Here is a 19,319-nt window from a genome sequence, read left to right on the forward strand (position 1 = left end):
GGCACGAGGCGGAGTCCGCCGCCGCCGGGCGACGAGCGGAACGTCACGCCAAGCAAAGGGTCATTCAGATCCTGGTGTTGACCCAGCAGCGGTTCGAGATCCAGATGAACAAATCCAAACACAAAGACAGCAGCTGTATGGAACTGCAACTGAACTCACGGCGGCTGGATCAGTGGATCTTGAATCTATTGCAAACTGGAGTGACGGATCGGAGGAAAAACTGCGAAACACTTTAGAATCAGGTTAATACAAAATCTCAGGAGTCACAAATGAACCGAGTGGAGCTGAAATGAGCCGCTTCAGACGCTGTGGGGGGGTTCTCTCTCACTGGAGGCACAGTCCTGACTTTCTATCCCTCAGTGTCGTATCGATGGAACAATTTCATTTCTTCCTGACGTTGTGGGGGTGGGTGTGTGTGTTTGCGTGTGTGTATTAGCCGCGGTCCAGGCAGACACACCGCCTATCTCGGGGGAGAAAGAAGGAATTAAGTTGATGAGGAGAGTCATTCTTTATAGGCCAGGCCCAGGGTGGGCGGTGGGGTGTGAGTCAGGATGGGGCGGGGTAAAGTCGGGGGCGGAGTCGGACTCGGACGGCCGTACAGACCCTGCAGTTGCCTGTTGGCGTGGGCGGGGTGAACGCCGGGGTGGTTGGGGTAGCTGGGCTGGCTGGGGTGGTGGATGGGGTTTTCTTGGAAATTGCGAAGGTTCTCGTGGAAGCGGCTGCTGCTGTCGGCGTCGTCACAGAGGCGGTGGTTGCTGTGGAGGTCCGGGGTGGGCCCGCGGTCCTGCACGTGGACCGTGTTGCTGCTGCTCTTCCGCCTCAGCGTGGACTCGCGGCTGGACGACGCCACCGACTGGCAGTCGGAGCCGCCGTCGCTGCTGGCGGCCGTCACCTCCACCGGGGTCACCCGGATGGTCGTGACGGCCTGAGGGTGGGGGTGGAAGGGGGCGGCGAAGGTGGCGTTGGGGACGAAGGGAACGTTGGAACTGTTGGAGTTGGGATTGAAATTCGGCTGAGCGTTGTTGAAATTGGGATTGTTGGGATTGAAACCCGGGTGCTGGAAATTGTTGGGATTGTTTGGATGTAAGGGGTGTAGCGGGTGAACGACATGTGGATGGTTGGTGTAAACTCCCCCTCCCCCTCCGTCTCCCCCCGCCTCGCTCTCCGTTTCCGTCTCGGCCACGCTCCTCCTGCCGTCCACCGAGCCGCCGTCCCTCAGCGAGTCGCAGCTGTCCGTGTGTCGGTTCAGGTCGTTGAGGGTGAACGCCGACTGCCGCAGCGAAGCCCTTTGTTCCGGCGGCTTCCAGCGCCACGAGCCGCTCCCGTCGGTGCTCGGGGGCTTCACCACGGGCTTGTTGGACCGGGACTCCGGGTGGGCTTCCACACGCACGATGCTTCCACTGCGTTCCAGTCCTCCTCCTGGAAGAGCAAGGCAGAGTCACCCGTTAAACACGCCGCGCTGCGGAGATGTCCGCCTGAAAACAATCGGCGGCGGCGGGCGGGACAGACCTCCCACTACCCCGCTGGTGGAGGCCGGCGGAGAGGGGTCCTGGTCCGTCAGGGCTCGGTACCGGATGGATCCGGTGCAGCTGACCATGCTGCCTCCGTCCTCTGAGCGGGGAGAGTGAAGCAGGCCCTGCTGCTTGGATAAGGCTATTACCTGGAGGAGGAGACGCAGGAAGCAGGAAGCAGGAAGCAGAATGAACACTTTCAAAGGGTTATCTCCAAACAGGTCACGAAGCTAAATGAAGGAATGATAGATGTTTAAAAACAGAGGACACCGACTCCCTCTTTGTCTGGTCCCTTCTTTGTTTGTTTGTCCCTTCATCTGCTCGTGCTTTACTGACAGGTCTTCATTCACTGTTTCTGGCCCTGATCTATTGAAAGTTTGTACAGTACATATAAAAGTAGGTGAAACATGAGCGTGCACACACACAAACGTACGCAGAAGAAGGGAGGCTCAGAGGTGTGTGACGGATGCCTCAGCTCCGCTGCACGGCAGGAAGGTTCAGGTTTTCATGTGTTTCCACTGAACAAGGTGCGATACCCAACTCTCACCATTTTCACCGCTGCAGTTCTTATCAGTGCAGGTTTCATTAGGAGGAGCCACAACACTGCTGTCTGCTGATTGGTCAGTGAAACCGTCACGCTGGTGAGACCGTTTTCAAAGCTGTGCCACAGAGCGCCGAGGCTCAGGGCTCCGCTGACGCCTGAGCAGTGCTGCACCAAATGGAAGAACTGAGGAGCCTGGAACACCTGAGGGGCCTCAAAATGTTCACCGATGGCTAACAAACATTTAGCAAACATCAGCGTTTCTTCTGGAGAGAAGAACAGTTCTGTAAGCTCCAACATCACTTTGACTTCACATCTGTAAACGGGGACATCACAGAGCGAGCTCCGCCTGCCAGGACTGAAACTGCCGTCAACATCCTGGGACTTCAACTTAAAGACTCATCGAGAATTAAGAAAACCTCTAATGTATGCATAAATACACAGAAAGCTGAAGTTTGTTAGCACGCTAGCTTGCCAGTAACCTTCATTCTTTACCTCTCTGCTGGAGTGTCCTGTTCATTTCAACCCTCCTTAAAGCGACACACTGACCTGCGTCATGAACAGTGATGTTTACTCTGTCTACGTTTCAGAGACGGGTGAGAAACGATGATATTCTACACACCAGGACTTTACACCAACAGATTAATGCTCAATGCTTGATATCATCGATTTCACACATCTGCTGCTCTTTCTTACTTCTGGTTGTTTCCCTATTTTAAGATATTTTCTGTGTCAAACTCCTGAGATCTTGCCAAACATTCCTGCGTTAGCTTTGTGTCACAAAATTAACCTCAAACCAGTTTTCAGTCTGTTTAGGTCTGTTTGAGCTGTGCGACACATCCGCCACAAAAAAACTAGTATTCTATTAAAATCACATCATTTATTGCTGAATTTGTTGGTAAAATTAAAAGCCACAACGAGACTGAAATTCTGAATTCCTCAGAAACCCTCATAACCCCGTGGACTCATCCTGATCTGGATCCTCAGAAACGCCGCTGTAACCGACCTGCATGAGCCGAGGCTGTCCTCCGGCGCTGAGGGGTCTGCAGGGGATGCTGGTCTTCTCAGCCACCCGCAGCCATTTCTCCCTCACTGAGCCTCCTCCGTCCATCATGCTGTCCTCTGATTCGCTCTCCTGGTCTTTGCTGGTGGGGTTTTCCTCCTCGGGGATATGTACAAGCTGGGAGGAGCCCGGTCTGGACTGGATGGACACCCGGGCGCCGCCGGCCATTCCCGCGCCGCCGTTATGCACCATGTGGTTGTGGTTGGAGATGGGAACCGAGCTGGCGGCCAGCTTCATGTACTGAGCTGGGATGTGGGCCCCGGCCCGGAGCTCTGCTTCCTGGTTGACGGCCATGGGAAGGTGGGTCCCGCCGCGCAGCTCCGCCTCCAGGCCCATCGCAGACGGCTCGGAGGAGCAGCGCAGCTCCATGTTCCTCTGCGGGGACGAGGAGGGAGCCGGTCTGATTCCATCCATCACCTGCAGGGACAGCTTCCTGTTGTCGTTCTTGTTCTTCCACTGGCTGAGCAGCTGTTTGGACCGGGTGGAGTCCATCGACGCGTGGATGGAGGCGTGACGCCGTGGGATGCGCCCTTCTTCCACGAAGGAGCCTCCGTGGGACCTGGAGGAAGAAATCAGAAAGTTAAAGTTCCACCTTTTATATCAGCATTGTGCTCAGAATGGAAGCGTCGTACAAACGGGTCACTTCGATTTTAATCATTTTGCACAATTTTGTCAGGATTTTGTCCAGGTTGACCCTGAACTGAACACTGAACACACGACCTCTTCTGGACGGCTCCAACAGGAGACTGAAGACCCTTCTGATCCAACCAGTGAGGAATGAGGTGAATAAGTCACCATGACTAAAAGTGTCTCTCTTTCTTCCTTATTTGTGCAGAGCTTGTTATCGCCGACACGTTTATATAATCCAGCCGAGGCTTTGTGATTTTGACGTATCTTGACATTTTGAGGGCAAAATAAGGAGTCCAGCTTTTGAACTTTTATTGAAAGGACACTTTTTATTCCGCGGCTGATGTGCTATCAGAATCATTAAAGACATTATATGAAACAGAAACTACCTGCCTCTTTACTGACCATATTTGGTCCTTTCAGAATCTTACTGTTTTCTCCTGAACAGACATCGGTGGTCAGCGGCTGACCTGGGCAGGGTGCTGCTGCTGAACGTCATCATGTTGTCCCTGTTGCCCTGAGGACTGGACGGACTGATCACCTCCACCTCGGCGCTGGCCCTCTTCATGGACAGGGACGGCTCTCGGTAGGAGGAGCTGCGAGTCAGGATGGGCAGCGGCTGATCCGGGGACAAGGCGTGAGACGACGTCCTGGTGATGATGGGCTCCGGCTGGGCGGGAGCCAGAGGGTGATGGACTGAGGACGGAGGGGAAACCACGCACAGTGAGAAAAGAAAAACTAGGTCCTCAACATATGCTAACATGTTGTTTGGCTGGATTTTAATGGAACTATCTTGTATTTTCAGTTTGAACTTCGGAGCAGCCTACAGGAGTTCTCTGTTCAGCTGCTAGCAACACCTTCACACTGCTAATAACACTCCTGTCTCATACTGTGGCGCTAAACTCCGTCTCCCGGTGTCTACATGCGAAAACAAAGACTGAGTTTTTCCAAATCTCCGCTCTGGCCGCACCTTTCAGACAGAATGGTTTTCAGTAACTTGTAGCTTTGTTTACATTTAAACCAGTGAAGGAATATGAAACGTCGACGTTTTCACTGGTTTCCAGGAGCTGTTTCCATTCAGTGGTGATGATCTGTCGGGCTCTGACCAGGAGAACAGTCTGCATGATTTACCTGGGTGACTGTTGCTGACTGCTGACTGGCTGACATTGGGTAGGGAGGAGAGGGGGGGCTCTCTCAGGATGGGGGGCACAGGCTGGCATCGGGAGCGGTCCTCACTGGGCTGGAAATTCCCCACCGCGTACACACCCTGCACACACACACACACACACACACACACGGCAGTTTGTAATAAATCAGTTTGAAAGATTCAAGTCATCTTTATGCAGATGACATAACTCGGTGCGTCCGAACTGCCTGCGCTCCCTCGTCAGCTCTACATTTCCTCAGACAGAGTGAGAAAGACGAGGATGTGTCACAGAAACCTGGATCTCATCCACAGAAGCATTTCTGCTTTAAGTAAACGGCGTTTCTGCCTCACAGCTGACGGAGAGCTGTTGTTGAGGATCACAGCCTCAGAGCGTTGACAGTGTGGGCAGGCGGTGTTGGTCGGTGTGTGTGTCTGTGTGTGTGGGCTGCAGGGCACTGCTGTGTGGGAGTCATCAGGGCACTGACAGTTTCTTTACAGGACTTTCAACATTTCTGCTTCCTCTCTGAAGATCTTCTGGAGCAAATCTCTTACAGGAACAATCTTTTGAATAAGGCGGTGACGAGGCTCTCTTTGCTGATCTCATTGTCACAGACGGTGTTTACATCCTGACATGTCGCTTCTTCCATGTTCTGCTTCCCACGGAGCTCTGTGAAGAAAACGGTCTGAACGGTTGTTACCAGATAGACGGCGATGGCGGCTCCCAGTAGCCAGCCGCAGTAGACGTCGACCGGGTGGTTCCTGAACTGGATGATCCTGGTCAGGCCGGCCAGGATGGCCAGCATGACGAAGGAGAAGACCAGGAGAGGCTTCAGCAGCTTGGCGGAGTCCGTCAGCACCGTGTTGAAGTACATCTGAGACACATCGGCCCAGCTGATCAGACTCTGTACGGATGCCACAGATCTGTGTGTGTGTGTGTGTGTGTGTGTTGTGTGAAAGAGGGCAGCACTCACTGATATGTAGACCGCAGCAAAGGCAGCCAGGGTGGCATGCTGCGAGGGGAAAGACTTCCTGAAACAGGAGGAAAAAAAACATTATGCTAATAGTCAAATTCAAGCAGATGGAGGCAAAGCTGAATATTCATCAGCTGCAGGAAAGTCACTTTGAGGAAACTTGGAGGACTTTGTGTGTGCTAACTATGTAAGGACAAACAATCAGGGCAACAAGCCAAACAGTCAAGAGCTTTGAGTCTGGTGTACTTCCACGGCACATCACGAGCATCCGTTTTAAAATGCAACATGCAACATGCGTACACTCTCATCTGACCAAATCTGGCTGGGAGAAAGTCCGGGGTGCTCATGAAGTCTCTTTATATGGTTGCAACAACGGTATTTAACACATATGTAAAATGGCAAAAATGGCAAAAATGTCAAGAATCACTAGGAAGAAATCAAATCTTTGAATTGAGTGTTCTCCATCTTCTTCAGAATAAAAAGATTCTTCATCCATTGAAGCTAGGGTTGGTGATCTTGGAAAGCTAGCATGTAGCACGAATGTAGCATCTCCCCAAGGCTCCGCCCAGCTCCCACCCCATTGGAGGAGCTCCCGTTGGGAGCGGAGACGTGGAGACGTTCGCGGCGCTTCCGCGTCCAGTGCGTTCCTGGCGTAACCTGTCCTCAGCGTTTCATTTCTTCGTTTTTCTTTATTTGCACTACTCCAAGTTATGGCGCACTCACCGGTAAGTAAAGCCCCAAACATTCTTCTCCGCCGTTCTGCAACGACGCTCCGTCCTTCTACACGCACTGAACCAGGGTCAGTGCACGCCAGTGACATGTACGCGCAGGGGGCAGGTCGAACGGCGAAGGGATTTGATTGGTTTAAAAAAAGGTGTCCCCTCAAGACTATTGGTTGCTGTTTTTCCCGTTTTCCTCCTGCTGTAGAGAGCGGATATTTTCCAAACTACTTTAAAAACACGCTATGAATTGCTTCCCATCAGGTCATAAAGATCATTTTAACCAGTATTTAAAAAAATGTATCTCATTCAGCCCGCCAACCCTAGCTTTAAACTCGCAGTATTTCTGGACTGCAGAAAGTGTCAACACCCTGCCTGCCTTCTTACCGTCCAGCGTTGATGAGGCCCACATCCTGTCCGGAGCAGATGTCCTCCAGAATGAAGGCTTCGTCGCAGGTGGACATGTTGATGTGGGTCAGGTTGGGTTTGCACACATCCAGCCAGTAGGGCGTGTGCTGGCCGGTGGAGAGCTGCAGGATGTCCGTGATCAGCGCCGTCACACACAGGCCGAATATATGAACGCCTGAGGAAACAGGAGACCGTTCTGCTGTGGTCTTCACTACGCTCAGTGTTCTTTAGCAGTTGTTTAGTTGGAAAAGCTGCTGCTGAAGATCTCTAATTGTCTGCATGAACATGAGTAACATGCACGGAGTGAGCTGCATGCACGGTGCACGTTTCCTCCCACCTATGAAGCGTACGGCCCTGCGGATGTAGGAGTTGAAATTGCAGCCTGCGGCGTTGATGTTGGCCTCGGTCTGCGTGGAGGACGACCTCCTGGACAGGTAGCAGTACAGGATGGCCTCTCCGATGAGGATCTGGAGACAGGAAGCACAGAAGCAGGAGCTCTGGTGGAGCAGACTGCAAACCTGCGGTCTGGTCAAAAATCATCTGTGTCAGCGACCATTAGCATTAGCATTAGCACGTTTTCACTGTGTTACTATCATCATTGAGACAAGACAGAGATTATGCTTGTAAAGTCAATATTATCAATTCACTTTGCTTCTACAGAAACAGAAACTTCTGCTGTGGGAGTAAAGTATGAATGCTTGGCTCATCAACTCCGGAGTCTTTTTCCCATTTTTAAAATTCAAAAATTAAAATTATTTTTCTTAATGAGCGTCAAAAAATGTGAAACAAATCTTTAAAAACAGGCTGATTTTCATTTTATGTTTCAAAAATGTGAGAAGACAAAACAAAAACAACACCTGTTTTTTCATGATGTGCACTGGAAGGTGCTATTTTCAAAGTAAGAGCACGTATGAGGACGGTGCTGTGTTTGAAAAGCTTCAGAAATATACATCTTCCTCCTCTGATAGAAGTACAGAACACAGACATGACGTGTAAAACTCGTAATTGTGTCCACAAATTAATATTGTGTATACTGAATTAGTATTTTGTGGTCACTGATTAATAATTAGAGATAAATTTTGGGGCCACAGAAAATGAAAATCAGCCAGGGTTTTTATGTTTTCTTTCTCTCTGACCCAGATAAAGAAAAACATCTTGAAATTAAATTTTTGAATTTCAAAATGAAAATCAAATAAGCACTTATCTTCTGTTTTTGAATGTCCTTTTTTGATCCAAACAGAGGCTGATCATGTGGAGACAGGAGTGTTCATGCCAGGGTTTCCAGGCATTACATCTAAACTCCTGCCATGGTTTCCATGCAGTGGTTAACTCTCTGATCTCCGCTGATATCTGCTGAAGTTTTGATGTAAAGTTCCAACAACCTCTTGGATAATATCTGATAGTCATGTTCTTTAGGAGGACATGAAAAATAAAACTCCCAAAATCTAGAACAGCTTTTCACTGAAGCAGCTTAAAGCAGCTCCAGAGGGCCTGGCTGAGTCTTCCCCTCTGAGGGACGTCGATGTGAGTGGACAGGCGTTGGCGTGAGGCCACGTTGTTGTCGTGAGGCTACAGGCGTTGACGTGAGGCTACAGGTGTACGTGCACTCACGGTGACGGTGGGAGCGGCGAAGGCCAGGCTGAAGAGCAGGGGCAGCGGGCAGACCTCATGTCTGGGCAGGACGTACGGCAGAGACAGGCTGCGGTCGTTACAGCTGTACCCAGAATGCACCGGCTGGAAAATATCCGTCAGCTCCAGGAAGTAAAGGCTGACCACAGAGGAGGCCAGGATTGGGAGCTGTGGCGGGGAACAGGTGAGAGAGGTGTTGAAATAAAGAACTCGTGGAATTCCAGTTCCCTCAGAGCAGTTCTGACCTGCTGGTCGGCCTCAGTGAGAGATGGCTGCTGCGTTCATTCCAGGTGAGAGATAAAACAACTGCTTCACGTGTGGGCGGCTTTACAAAAAGGCTTAATTATTTCCAGGGTAGTACTTGTAATAAACCCTGTTTCTTGCCCGGAGGGGCTACTCAGCCACCTACTGAAACTTCAATCCTCTGGTTGTCAAAGCTTTAGAGGACGCTTCATTCTTGCAATGGCTTCAGGGAGACGGAATAAAAACTAACAACACTTTATAGCAAATGATCAGCACATTGTCAGTAAATGCAGTCTGATACTGCAGGATGTTCGTGTTGACTTTACTCCATTACCGGCAGCCAGCTTAAACACAGCAGGCCGCTGAAAAGAAATGATCCACGAAGGTTTCACAAAGCAAAATCCGCTTCAGTGGAGGTGGTACCGCATGTTCTCCACACTCCCTCCCACCGTCCAAAAACATGCCAACATTTGGTGATGTGAATGTGCCATACCCTGACCCCGGCCGGGATGGAAGGTGGAAGGTTTAACTTGAAGACAGAAAGACGTAGAGTCAGAGGAGGGGAATCTTCGGCCCACTCACTCAGTCAACAAAAATCACAATTAAAATAAAAATGACGATGACAGAGAAAGGGTTGAAGAGGTCTGGGAAGTGGCGAAGTGGATGACCAAGAGGATGGTTTATTTATTTATATGTATACACATAAGGTCCAGGCTATGGTTCAGGAGGAATATAAATTCAGACCTTTTGGACACACATTAATGTGATGTAATCACTCCTCTTGTTGCGTAGTGAGTGGGATAGAGCCTGATTAGCAATGACTTATCAGATTTCCACTTCAGCTTCATCAACATTTTTGCAGTTAGAACAAGCAGCACTGGTGTGGAGTTCACCTTGACTGAAGTGATTAAGATGAAGAGTTTACTTTGTACTTCTGCCCTCCTGTAACGGATCCACTCCAGGCCACCGGCTCTCTGGATGAGGTTTGTCTTGTTTTCATATGAATACTGACTAATAGAAAACAGCACCAGACTGTGCTATGGAGATGACAGCATCAGATACGGTCCAGGTTCAGCTCACTGAGGAAAACACTGAGCGAAGATGAAGATTTTCCTACACACACTGAATAGAAGAAGCATTTGTAGATATTACCATGCTGGATAATATTTGCACTTGAAAAATACAAGCTACCTGATCGGTGATTTATAATGTCCTGAAAACTTTCCAAATTACCATCAAAAGACTAAATCATTAAAGTACAGCAACAGTGACCCTTACACCAGTAAATGACTTGGATCTGTGAAAATGAAGCTGATTTCAAATGTCCTCGAGGGCCGGCGTCCTGCATGTCTGAGCCGTCTACCTGACTCCGATGATCAGGTCATCAGCAAAAAAGCCCAATACGGAGTCACTTATTGCACCAAGGGAGAAGTTTTTCAGCGTCAATTTCGAGGACAACATGCTCACTGGCTGATTAAAATATCCTCCCAACTGACAACCAGTAGGTGCTAAGAACCAAGACTGTGTATCACTTGAAAATAACAGCCTTGTAGGTGGAACCAATTGACTCCTTGACGTGTTTCCCCAGAGAATCGTGGCAGCTTGAGAAGCACTGGGGGGTCGCTTTGACCCGACACTAACCCGATCATCTGCTATCAGAAACCAACGAGGTGGAAAACCAGGGTGAAAATGGCACATTACACCTGACAAGGCTGAACTCACCTCGTCTCCTGTTAAACTCAGCCGTAATTCACTTTCTGTGTGGGAAAACAACGAGACATCATCTTGTTAAAGCAATGTACTTCATCCAAATGTTCTTCTTGACAATGAAAATAGGGCAGCATGCAGGTTGTGTCGGGAAACAACCAATTATATATCAATATCGGTGATGTAGTCCAGGGAATATACGACACAGACCTACTTATTTTTCAGTCAGAATTGCGTTCTCCCACTTCCAAATGGTCCCCGACGCACCGCTCAGCAGTGCCTATGGGCTGGAGTGACTCTTGCTGATGAAGCTATGACCCACTCTACTCTGCCTCTGACTAGCACTCATTGAATTCACTGATCTGATTGGTCAATGTCGAGCCAGTCCATAAATTATACCAAAATTAAAATTAACCAAAATTATGTGAGAAAAAGCAAACAATTAGGATGGAATTCCACTGAACAGAACTGGCATGACACAGTTTTAAAAAATTGTGTTGGTGCTTTTTAAGAAGGCAGCAATCGAGAATACACCCACTTCTGCAGAGAACTACCGATCGATATAATCTGGAGCGATACACAACCACATCATCCCAACACCGTATCCCATCTGAGAAAATAACACAAATCATCACAACAATGACCCGGTCTGACGAGCTGCAGTGCTGCGGTGGGCGGTTCACAGTTCATAACGGTGCTGAATTACTGTTTGATCAATCAGAAAAACAACTTATGTCGGTTATTTACTCGCTGCTTGAACCTTTTGTGGAAAGCCAACATTTGTCTTGGTTGATTGGTGCAGTGTCGAAGCTTTGTGTACTCATGATGAGCTCTTGATTATTCCACATCTGACCATTTCATCACGAGTTTCTCAAGAAGTCGAATTTGAACAGGTTTTGAATTCATTTTTGTGTTTTTATCTTGCGTCCGGGCTGGAAACTCTCAGTCACATCTGGAGACCATACATACTTCAGCATAGGGCTGGGCGGTGTAAACGATATAAATGTATGCGATATAAATTTGGCCCACAACAGGGATTTTGGTCATACCGCCCAACCGCGATAGCACATTACATCCTCTAGGTGGCAGTAATACAGCTTTTTCGATGCCCAGTTCCTTGAAGAAGAACACAACAACAGCGATGGCGGCGAGTGGAGAGCAGACAGAGGAAGAGCTCCTGAAAAAGACTGGTGCAACATCTATAACAGCGATCTGTAACTGGCGGCTCACCGGCCGAACATTAAAGGGGCTGTATCATGCAAAATTCACTTTTTGTATGTTTTAACCTTGTTATATAGTCATGTTCTCACCAAAAACACCCCAAAGCGTTTTCTTCCTTCGTGCCTGCGTGTTTAAGCTTTCCCAGTGTTTGTGCTGCTCAGAGAGGCAGCCCCTCCCACTGTGAAAACGCTCTGTTTCCCACGTTCACGTCACACGGTGAAGATGGCTCCCCTGAGCGCCCCCCCCCCCCCCCCCCCCCCCCCCCCCCCCCCCCCCCCCCGCGGGCCCTCGGCAATCAGCGTTGCTGCTTTTGTAACTCCGATTACGGAGATAAACTTTAACCATCGTCTGAAAGCAACAGTCAAGCAAGACCAAGAGTCTGAAGGGTCTGAAGGGTCTGGAGGGTCTGAAGGGTCTGAAGGGTCTGGAGGGTCTGAAGGGTCTGGAGGGTCTGAAGGGTCTGGAGGGTCTGGAGGGTCTGGAGGGTCTGAAGGGTCTGGAGGGTCTGGAGGGTCTGGAGGGTCTGGAGGGTCTGGAGGGTCTGAAGGGTCTGGAGGGTCTGGAGGGTCTGAAGGGTCTGAAGAGTCTGGAGGGTCTGAAGGGTCTGGAGGGTCTGGAGGGTCTGGAGGGTCTGGAGGGTCTGGAGGGTCTGGAGGGTCTGAAGGGTCTGGAGGGTCTGAAGAGTCTGAAGGGTCTGGAGGGTCTGAAGAGTCTGAAGGGTCTGGAGGGTCTGGAGGGTCTGAAGGGTCTGGAGGGTCTGAAGGGTCTGGAGGGTCTGGAGGGTCTGAAGGGTCTGGAGGGTCTGAAGGGTCTGGAGGGTCTGGAGGGTCTGAAGGGTCTGGAGGGTCTGAAGGGTCTTAAGGGTCTTAAGGGTCTGAAGGGTCTGAAGGGTCTGGAGGGTCTGGAGGGTCTGAAGGGTCTGGAGGGTCTGGAGGGTCTGGAGGGTCTGCGCTTGGTGAGTTTCTCACAGGAAAAGACGTTTTCGCGTGTCTTTGCTGTAAAGAAGCTAGAGCTAAAGAGCTAAAGCTAGCCAGCGTATTTGTTTTGAAGCGCTGATTGGTTGAAGTAGCTGTCAGTCAAAGTCCACAGGGGGAGAGGCGGGATTTCAGTGAAACGGAGCGTTTTCTCTTACGGGTTTCAGAATTAGCCCCAGAAAATCTTTTATTTCACACAAAATGACTTTTCCTTAGCGCCAAAAGTAAACTATTACCATGTTAATGCCATTTCTAGGGTTTGGACTAGCTAAAAAAGCATGATACAGCTCCTTTAATACCTGGTCGCCAGATGATTTAGAGAATCTGAGGCAGCTGCTTCACGGAGGCAGTAACTCCGCCCACTAACCTGTCAGCATCCAGCTCCTCCTGAACCTTCTTTACCTGTGAAACACCTGAAACCCTCTGATTCAGAGAACAACCTGAGCCGCAGCTCCTGCTGCCTTCAGGGACACTTCGTAAAAGTAGCTGCTGACAGCAGCGCCTCAGTCAGCTGTTAGCTTAGCTACTCCTTCGAGGGGGAGTCTTCTCCAGTTTCAGTTGCTGACTCCACTATTACGAAGGCCTACGAACAAGCTCCGTCCGGACCGGGAGGACACTCCTGTCGGTCCTGCCCGTGGACTGGCTTCGGTTCTACTGCTGGGATCCGTGGTTCTTGTGCTGGACCGTCCAACGGACTGTCCTCAACATAGTCCTAGGCTTTACTTCTTGTTGTCTCATGCTAGCTGTTGCCAAAGCTGTCCGTCCCTGGGAGAGGGATCCCTCCATACTGTGGTTCTCCCCAAGATCTCTTCTTCTCCCACTGGGTTTCTGGAGTTTTTTCTTGCCGGATGTGAGGGTCGAAGGCGGTGGTTGCTTCGTTCTGTCTCGTTACTGTAAATATTGACATATTACCATTATGCTTATTCACTGTTTTTACTTTTACCGACCAATGTAACATCTTGAAGCCCTCTGAGGCAACTGTTGTTGTGATACTGGGCTGTACAAAAATAAATTGATTGATTGATTGATTGATTGATTAGCCACCGACAGGGATCAGTCAAAAAAATTGGCACGAAGTCAAATCAAACTGCAGACCTCTGATCTGTAATCTGGACCTGGTTTAGATTCAAAGCAACTTGACCTCTGTTATTTGATAGTTTCCACTTCAGCTTCATCAACATTTCCTGCTTCCATGCTTTCACCATGTGCTGTGGTAACCATGAAAAGACTGTTGTGCTGAAATGTATATATCACATTATACCATGATATACACCTTCTACCGTGTAAGATTCAAATTATACCATGATATAAATTTTAGGCCAGATCGCCCACCCCTACTTCAGCAGCTTTTAAAATCACATGTTAAAGGCTGATTACACTCAAATGGCTCTTCATATGGTGACAGTGTTTAAAGCATGTAATTATACATTTTGCTCAAGGTTCTGACCATTTCCCCTTCTTTTAGATGAATAATAGAGTCTTATTCAAAATTCTAGTTTCATCAACAGAGAAGTTCTTCACCAGCCTGGGAAATAAGCTAAAACACAATGTTCACATTAACAAAATCAAAATACAGCAGACATCAACCACTAGGATGAAACCCACTGACAGAAACAGGTCCGCCTATACCACAGTCCTCCTGCAAAAGAAACTGAGTGACCTGCTCTCAGTGTGCCATCCGGTAAAGACGGTGAGGATGGGACACTGCACATCATCCCGAACCCGAAAACTGACAGCTCTGTGCCGGACTCCCTGCTCCTGGGACTGCTCACCCCTCCTCAGGAAACTGAAACAAACACGCCGAATAATGTCTGCCAGGGAGAGCTTCCTGCCTGACCTGCTAAACTGTGCTTCTCCATCTCGAACAGGGAGGACCTGCAGCAGGTGGTGAGGGGGCCGATTACATAAGAAAATAAAGACCACTGCACTACACTTTCAATCTCAGTGCAAACTCGTTACGATGTCCTCTCACAGAGCCAGTGATGTGTGTCAATCAATGCTTTAATTTAAAGAAGGAAAACAAGGCAGCAAAGACTGGGTCAGCAAAATACTCTAACCAGGCTGGACTTATCTACTGTGGCATCCTGTCCAGTCTGATGGAACACAGCTCATCCCATGTTTTCCATGTTCCGGGTATTTTTCCTGTATTGTTTTTCTCCTTCTTTGTTCCCTGAAGCCACCAAGTGTGAAAAAGTTGTGCTGTGAATCAATCAAGATTTTTTAACTAGTTTAAACCATAATTTTGTGAATTGCAAATCAATCAACCCTTCTGCTGACATATTTAAAATTCTGTCATTTTGGATTTGCAGAGCATGGAAGCACTGTGCAGGAAACATTCTTCATCACTGTTAAATCAGTCTTTTGCAATATTTATTGTGCACGTCGATATCAGGATAACAATATCCAAATGACAGTAATTACATTGTGCATCCGGAGCCAGAGGAAACCTGTGATTCTGCGAGGCGGCTTAAAGGGCTGGTATTCTGGGCTTCTCACCCTGAGTGGAGACAAGCTGTCACTCCGTCTCCGAATTCCCTCGCTAACAGGTGGAGCCTGAGAGCCGCCCAGGAACATTCACCACGCCGCCCCATCAGAATCGTAAGCCAGCAATGATGTAGCACTACTCAAAGCGTCGGAGCAACACTTCGTTAGCGGTGTGGAAAAGCACTGCGCTGCATAGTGATTAGCCCATTGCCCTGATTTACTGCCCCAAACTGTGCAGCTGGTGAAGCTGCAGGAGAGAACGCTGCTCAGAGAGGCACAAGGGGGCATCGCTCCTCCATCAGGTCCTCACCACTCCACTGACAAGAAACCAGCCGTATCACATCGGAGCACGAATCCTCCGGGGTGGACCGTATCATGCATGCTGATGAAGTGACGACAATTTTAAAGACACGTGAGAAGAAGCCTTGGCGGTGACTGTGCATGGAGCAGAGCTGGCGTACTGAAGCATGTTTTCCTCTTCCCGAGGTCTGTAGTTCAGAACACAGATATAAAAATACACTCCATTCAAGAGGTCCATGTTGCCTAGCAGCCAGTTAGTGGGTAGGATAGTGTGACAGTGTGTGAGGGAGAAAATGTAGGAGCTCTGTGAGGAAAAGAGGGAGAGCAGAGCAACAAACGATGACAGATCCTGAATGTTGCTCGACCCAAAGCTAGAGAAATTCTGCCCCGTCACCTGACGCTGATGAGATCTGACGGGATATTTTGTTTTCTTGCCTCACTTCAGAGTGTTGTTGACTTTGAAAAAGGAGGCCAACTTCAAGCTCTCTCCAATCTCGTGTTGTGTCTGCACCACCATTTTAAGAGGAACAACAAAATCAGCGTAAAGCGCACGCAAACAGGCTTTTCTCTAATTAGCCTTCACACAAATACTGAGCTCTGTCCACAGCAGCGTTTTGGAAACCGCGCCACACGGGCAGGAAAGGTGGTTTAAAATGTGCAGACTTGAAGCAGAATGCAGAAAGACAGTTGTGCTTCACAAATGGAGGCTGAATTAAATGAGGGTACAACTCACCAGGCATGCAAACCGGACACATGGCAGGTGGAGTGTGAGCGCTGTGGATCAGAGGCGGCTCCCCACAGGACTGTCCGGCTTTGGTAACGAGGCTACATCCTACTGATGTCTGTGTTTCTCTTTGACCTCTGCAGCTGTCAAACTTTACACAGCGCTGTATTATGGAGCCGCATCTTCATCAGAATGAATACATGTTCACAGAATGAAACAAACTCCAAAGGTCTTAGTAAAAGTGTTCTCTCTCTTGGCAAAAACGTATACCAGTCATGAAATCATGAAGAGAAATAAGAGTCACTGTCAACCAAATCTAGTGCCAAATCTTATAATTCTCTAATTGCAAATCATATTAAAACATTTTCCTTGCAGTTCAGTCAGTCTTTCACAAAATCACACAGATATCATACAACTCCATCATTTCCAGTCAATCACATGTAGAAATGAGCGGTGATCAATATTATGTTTACCCTACAGCGGCAGTTTGTTCATCCTTGCTGATGTTCCTGCGAAATCGCTCCACAGAAAAATGGAAACACTCAATTTGTAGATCAGGTCATCAGAAAATAGTCTCAAAAAATCTACAAATTAACCAAAGAAAGGCCCTAGAAAACGTAGCTGCATTACAAAATAGAATGTATTTCATAATACATGATGACGAGCAAATGGGAAGCTGTTTACAGATATTTTGATTGTGTGTGTGTGTGTGTGTGTGTGTGTGTGTGTGTGTGTCTCTGTGAGTTAGGAATAGTGGAATGGTGGAAATTGCAAAAAAAAATATCCGTTCGTAGAGATCCAAATTGAGTGTAGTCTTTATAATAGTGATCCACCTCAGACGTCTGTTCACATAAATCTGTCAGGATGCGGAGAGAAATTTCTATTTCCTCATGATGGATGGATGGATGGATGGATGAACAAATGAATGAATGGATGATAAATAAGCATATGCTTTCATAGTATAGCTGAAGCATCTTTTCATTGATTTCTGACAAGTACAGACTGAAGTGAAACAGTAAAATTAATATTTACTTCATAATAGAGTTAATGATTTTCCAATAATGAGCAAATAATCACCACAAAATGTAGACGTTATACATCAGAGATGCGAGAAGAGATGTAACTGTGGTGCAAATGAAGCTTTAAATGCTCTCTGGCTGAAGTGCCGAGGTCAGTCTATCCTGGACAAATCAGATCCAAGGCTGCTGGACTTCACAGAGTGAGCAGGAGAAACTGTCTCCCTCCTTCAGCCTGACCCAGATAGTCCTCCACAGACAGACCGGCCACAACAGGTCTGCTCAGAGTCACGCAACTTCTGCAGAGAGACACAAAATCTCAACACAAACCGTTAGAACCCTGGTCAACCACCAGCTCTGCAGTGTAATGATAAAACCACCTAGAGTGAATTCTTTTGCTGCACAGTAACAGAAGCTACTAGCTAACCAGCTCGCCACAGCCTGGTCAGTCCTGCACACTGGTACCAGTGGATGCAGTGAGTCGCTTCTCCATTCAACAGCTGGATGTTCTTACATCCCTGTTGAACAGTGAACGACTGGTCAAGAAGTGACTGCTTCAACTCAGCTGAGCAGTTCAACCAGGCGCTTAAAAAATGGGATTAATGAGATCATCTCTGCTGTACCTTTAAATATGAGGTCAACCGAGGAGAGACATGAAGAAATGATCATTTTCTCCCTCTTTAATCAGTCAATGGGAGACGAACTACTACTATTACAGGTATATTAATGTTGGAGGCAGTACTTTTGAATGCAGAAGAAATGCAGATTGTCGAGCCTGCAGCGAGGCTGTCCACCGTCCCGGGGGCGTATGACTAAATGCAGCATGACTGTAGGCTTTATTCCAGGAGAGGAGAACAATTACTGTGAAAGAGGGAGTGGAACACAGCAATCTGTCAGGGATAGCTGAACCCAACCACACCCGTCACCGTCGCCGTCCCTAATGCCGGTGATTAAATGGACTGTGAGTGGAGGGCGTCCTGGTCTCGCCGTCACGGTGCTCTGACCAGCATCACATGCATTTTCACAAAGCTGTTGGATGCAAATGGTTGCATAAAAATCTGCATGCATAAGGAATCGTAACCACCTGGCAACTGCAGAGTCAGTGGCGACATAAACAACAGGGACGAGGAGAACACAGACTGTCAGTGTCACTGCTGTCAAGCTGCACGGCGTCCCACATGCAGGACCTACAGCCTGTCTGGATCCCTGGAATGCAGCACATCTCCGGCAGGATCCATCACCCCAGCCGGTGGTGTGTGTGTGTGTGTGTGTGTGTGTGTGTGTGTGGGTGTGTGTGTGTGTGTGTGTGTGTGTGTGTGTGTGTGTGGGGGGGGGGGGGGGGGGGGGGGGGGGGAATACATGTATTTGCATCATTTGGTGGGTGGAGGACAGACTGAGGGATGTCTGAGACAGAGCCGGGACAGACATCTGTCAGAGTGAGTCTCTGTTTCAGTGCTGTCTGTGCTGCTCCCTCTTTAAAAACCCAGACGCCCCAACAGCAGGGCAGGTCTGACCCGGGATCAGCAGAGGGAACAGCAGAGGGAACAGCAGAGGGATCAGCAGAGGGAACAGCAGAGGGAACAGCAGAGGGATCAGCAGAGGGAACAGCAGAGGGAACAGCAGAGGGAACAGCAGAGACAGGAGGACTGACACTCAGTCAACAACCCACCAATGAACCAGGACAGACAGACAGACAGGCAGGCAGACAGACAGGTAGGTAGGTAGGTAGATGGACGGTCACCTCTACAAAATAAAAGCAGGGCAGCAGAGTGACGCTGTCCTTGGTCTCCTTCCCGCCTTTCAGACGCTCCTTGGCTCGGGACATGACGACCGGTGTCCGGTGGTCTCTCCCGGTACCGGGAGACAAGGAGCTGTACTTGATCAGCGTCGTAATTTTGGCGAGAAATCCGTCCGAATCCCCCTTCCGCCTCCCCCCAGAGTCCCCAGACCCCTAACAGCTCTCCATCGCGCCCTTCTTCTTCTTCTTTCCGGAGCGTCGGTGTCTCCCGGTGCGGCTCACCGACACACTGCGGT

At 48.9% G+C, this 19,319-nt stretch overlaps 1 protein-coding gene across 1 annotated transcript; it reads right to left on the reverse strand.

The window, feature by feature from the left end:
• Nucleotides 1-502: 502 nt before the first annotated feature.
• LOC115405804 (phospholipid phosphatase-related protein type 4-like) lies at nt 503-19,110 on the reverse strand. The gene is made up of 11 exons (XM_030115505.1): nt 19,027-19,110; nt 8,599-8,784; nt 7,325-7,454; nt 6,967-7,162; nt 5,861-5,918; nt 5,588-5,761; nt 4,874-5,009; nt 4,213-4,438; nt 3,059-3,674; nt 1,510-1,660; nt 503-1,419 (listed from the first exon to the last, which is right to left on the reverse strand). The coding sequence occupies exons 1-11, from the start codon at nt 19,108-19,110 to the stop codon at nt 503-505; spliced, it is 2,874 nt and encodes a 957-aa protein (XP_029971365.1).
• Between the last annotated feature and the right edge of the window lie 209 nt (nt 19,111-19,319).

Source organism: Salarias fasciatus, chromosome 18 (genome assembly GCF_902148845.1).
Source record: "Salarias fasciatus chromosome 18, fSalaFa1.1, whole genome shotgun sequence".
Taxonomy (NCBI): domain Eukaryota; kingdom Metazoa; phylum Chordata; class Actinopteri; order Blenniiformes; family Blenniidae; genus Salarias; species Salarias fasciatus.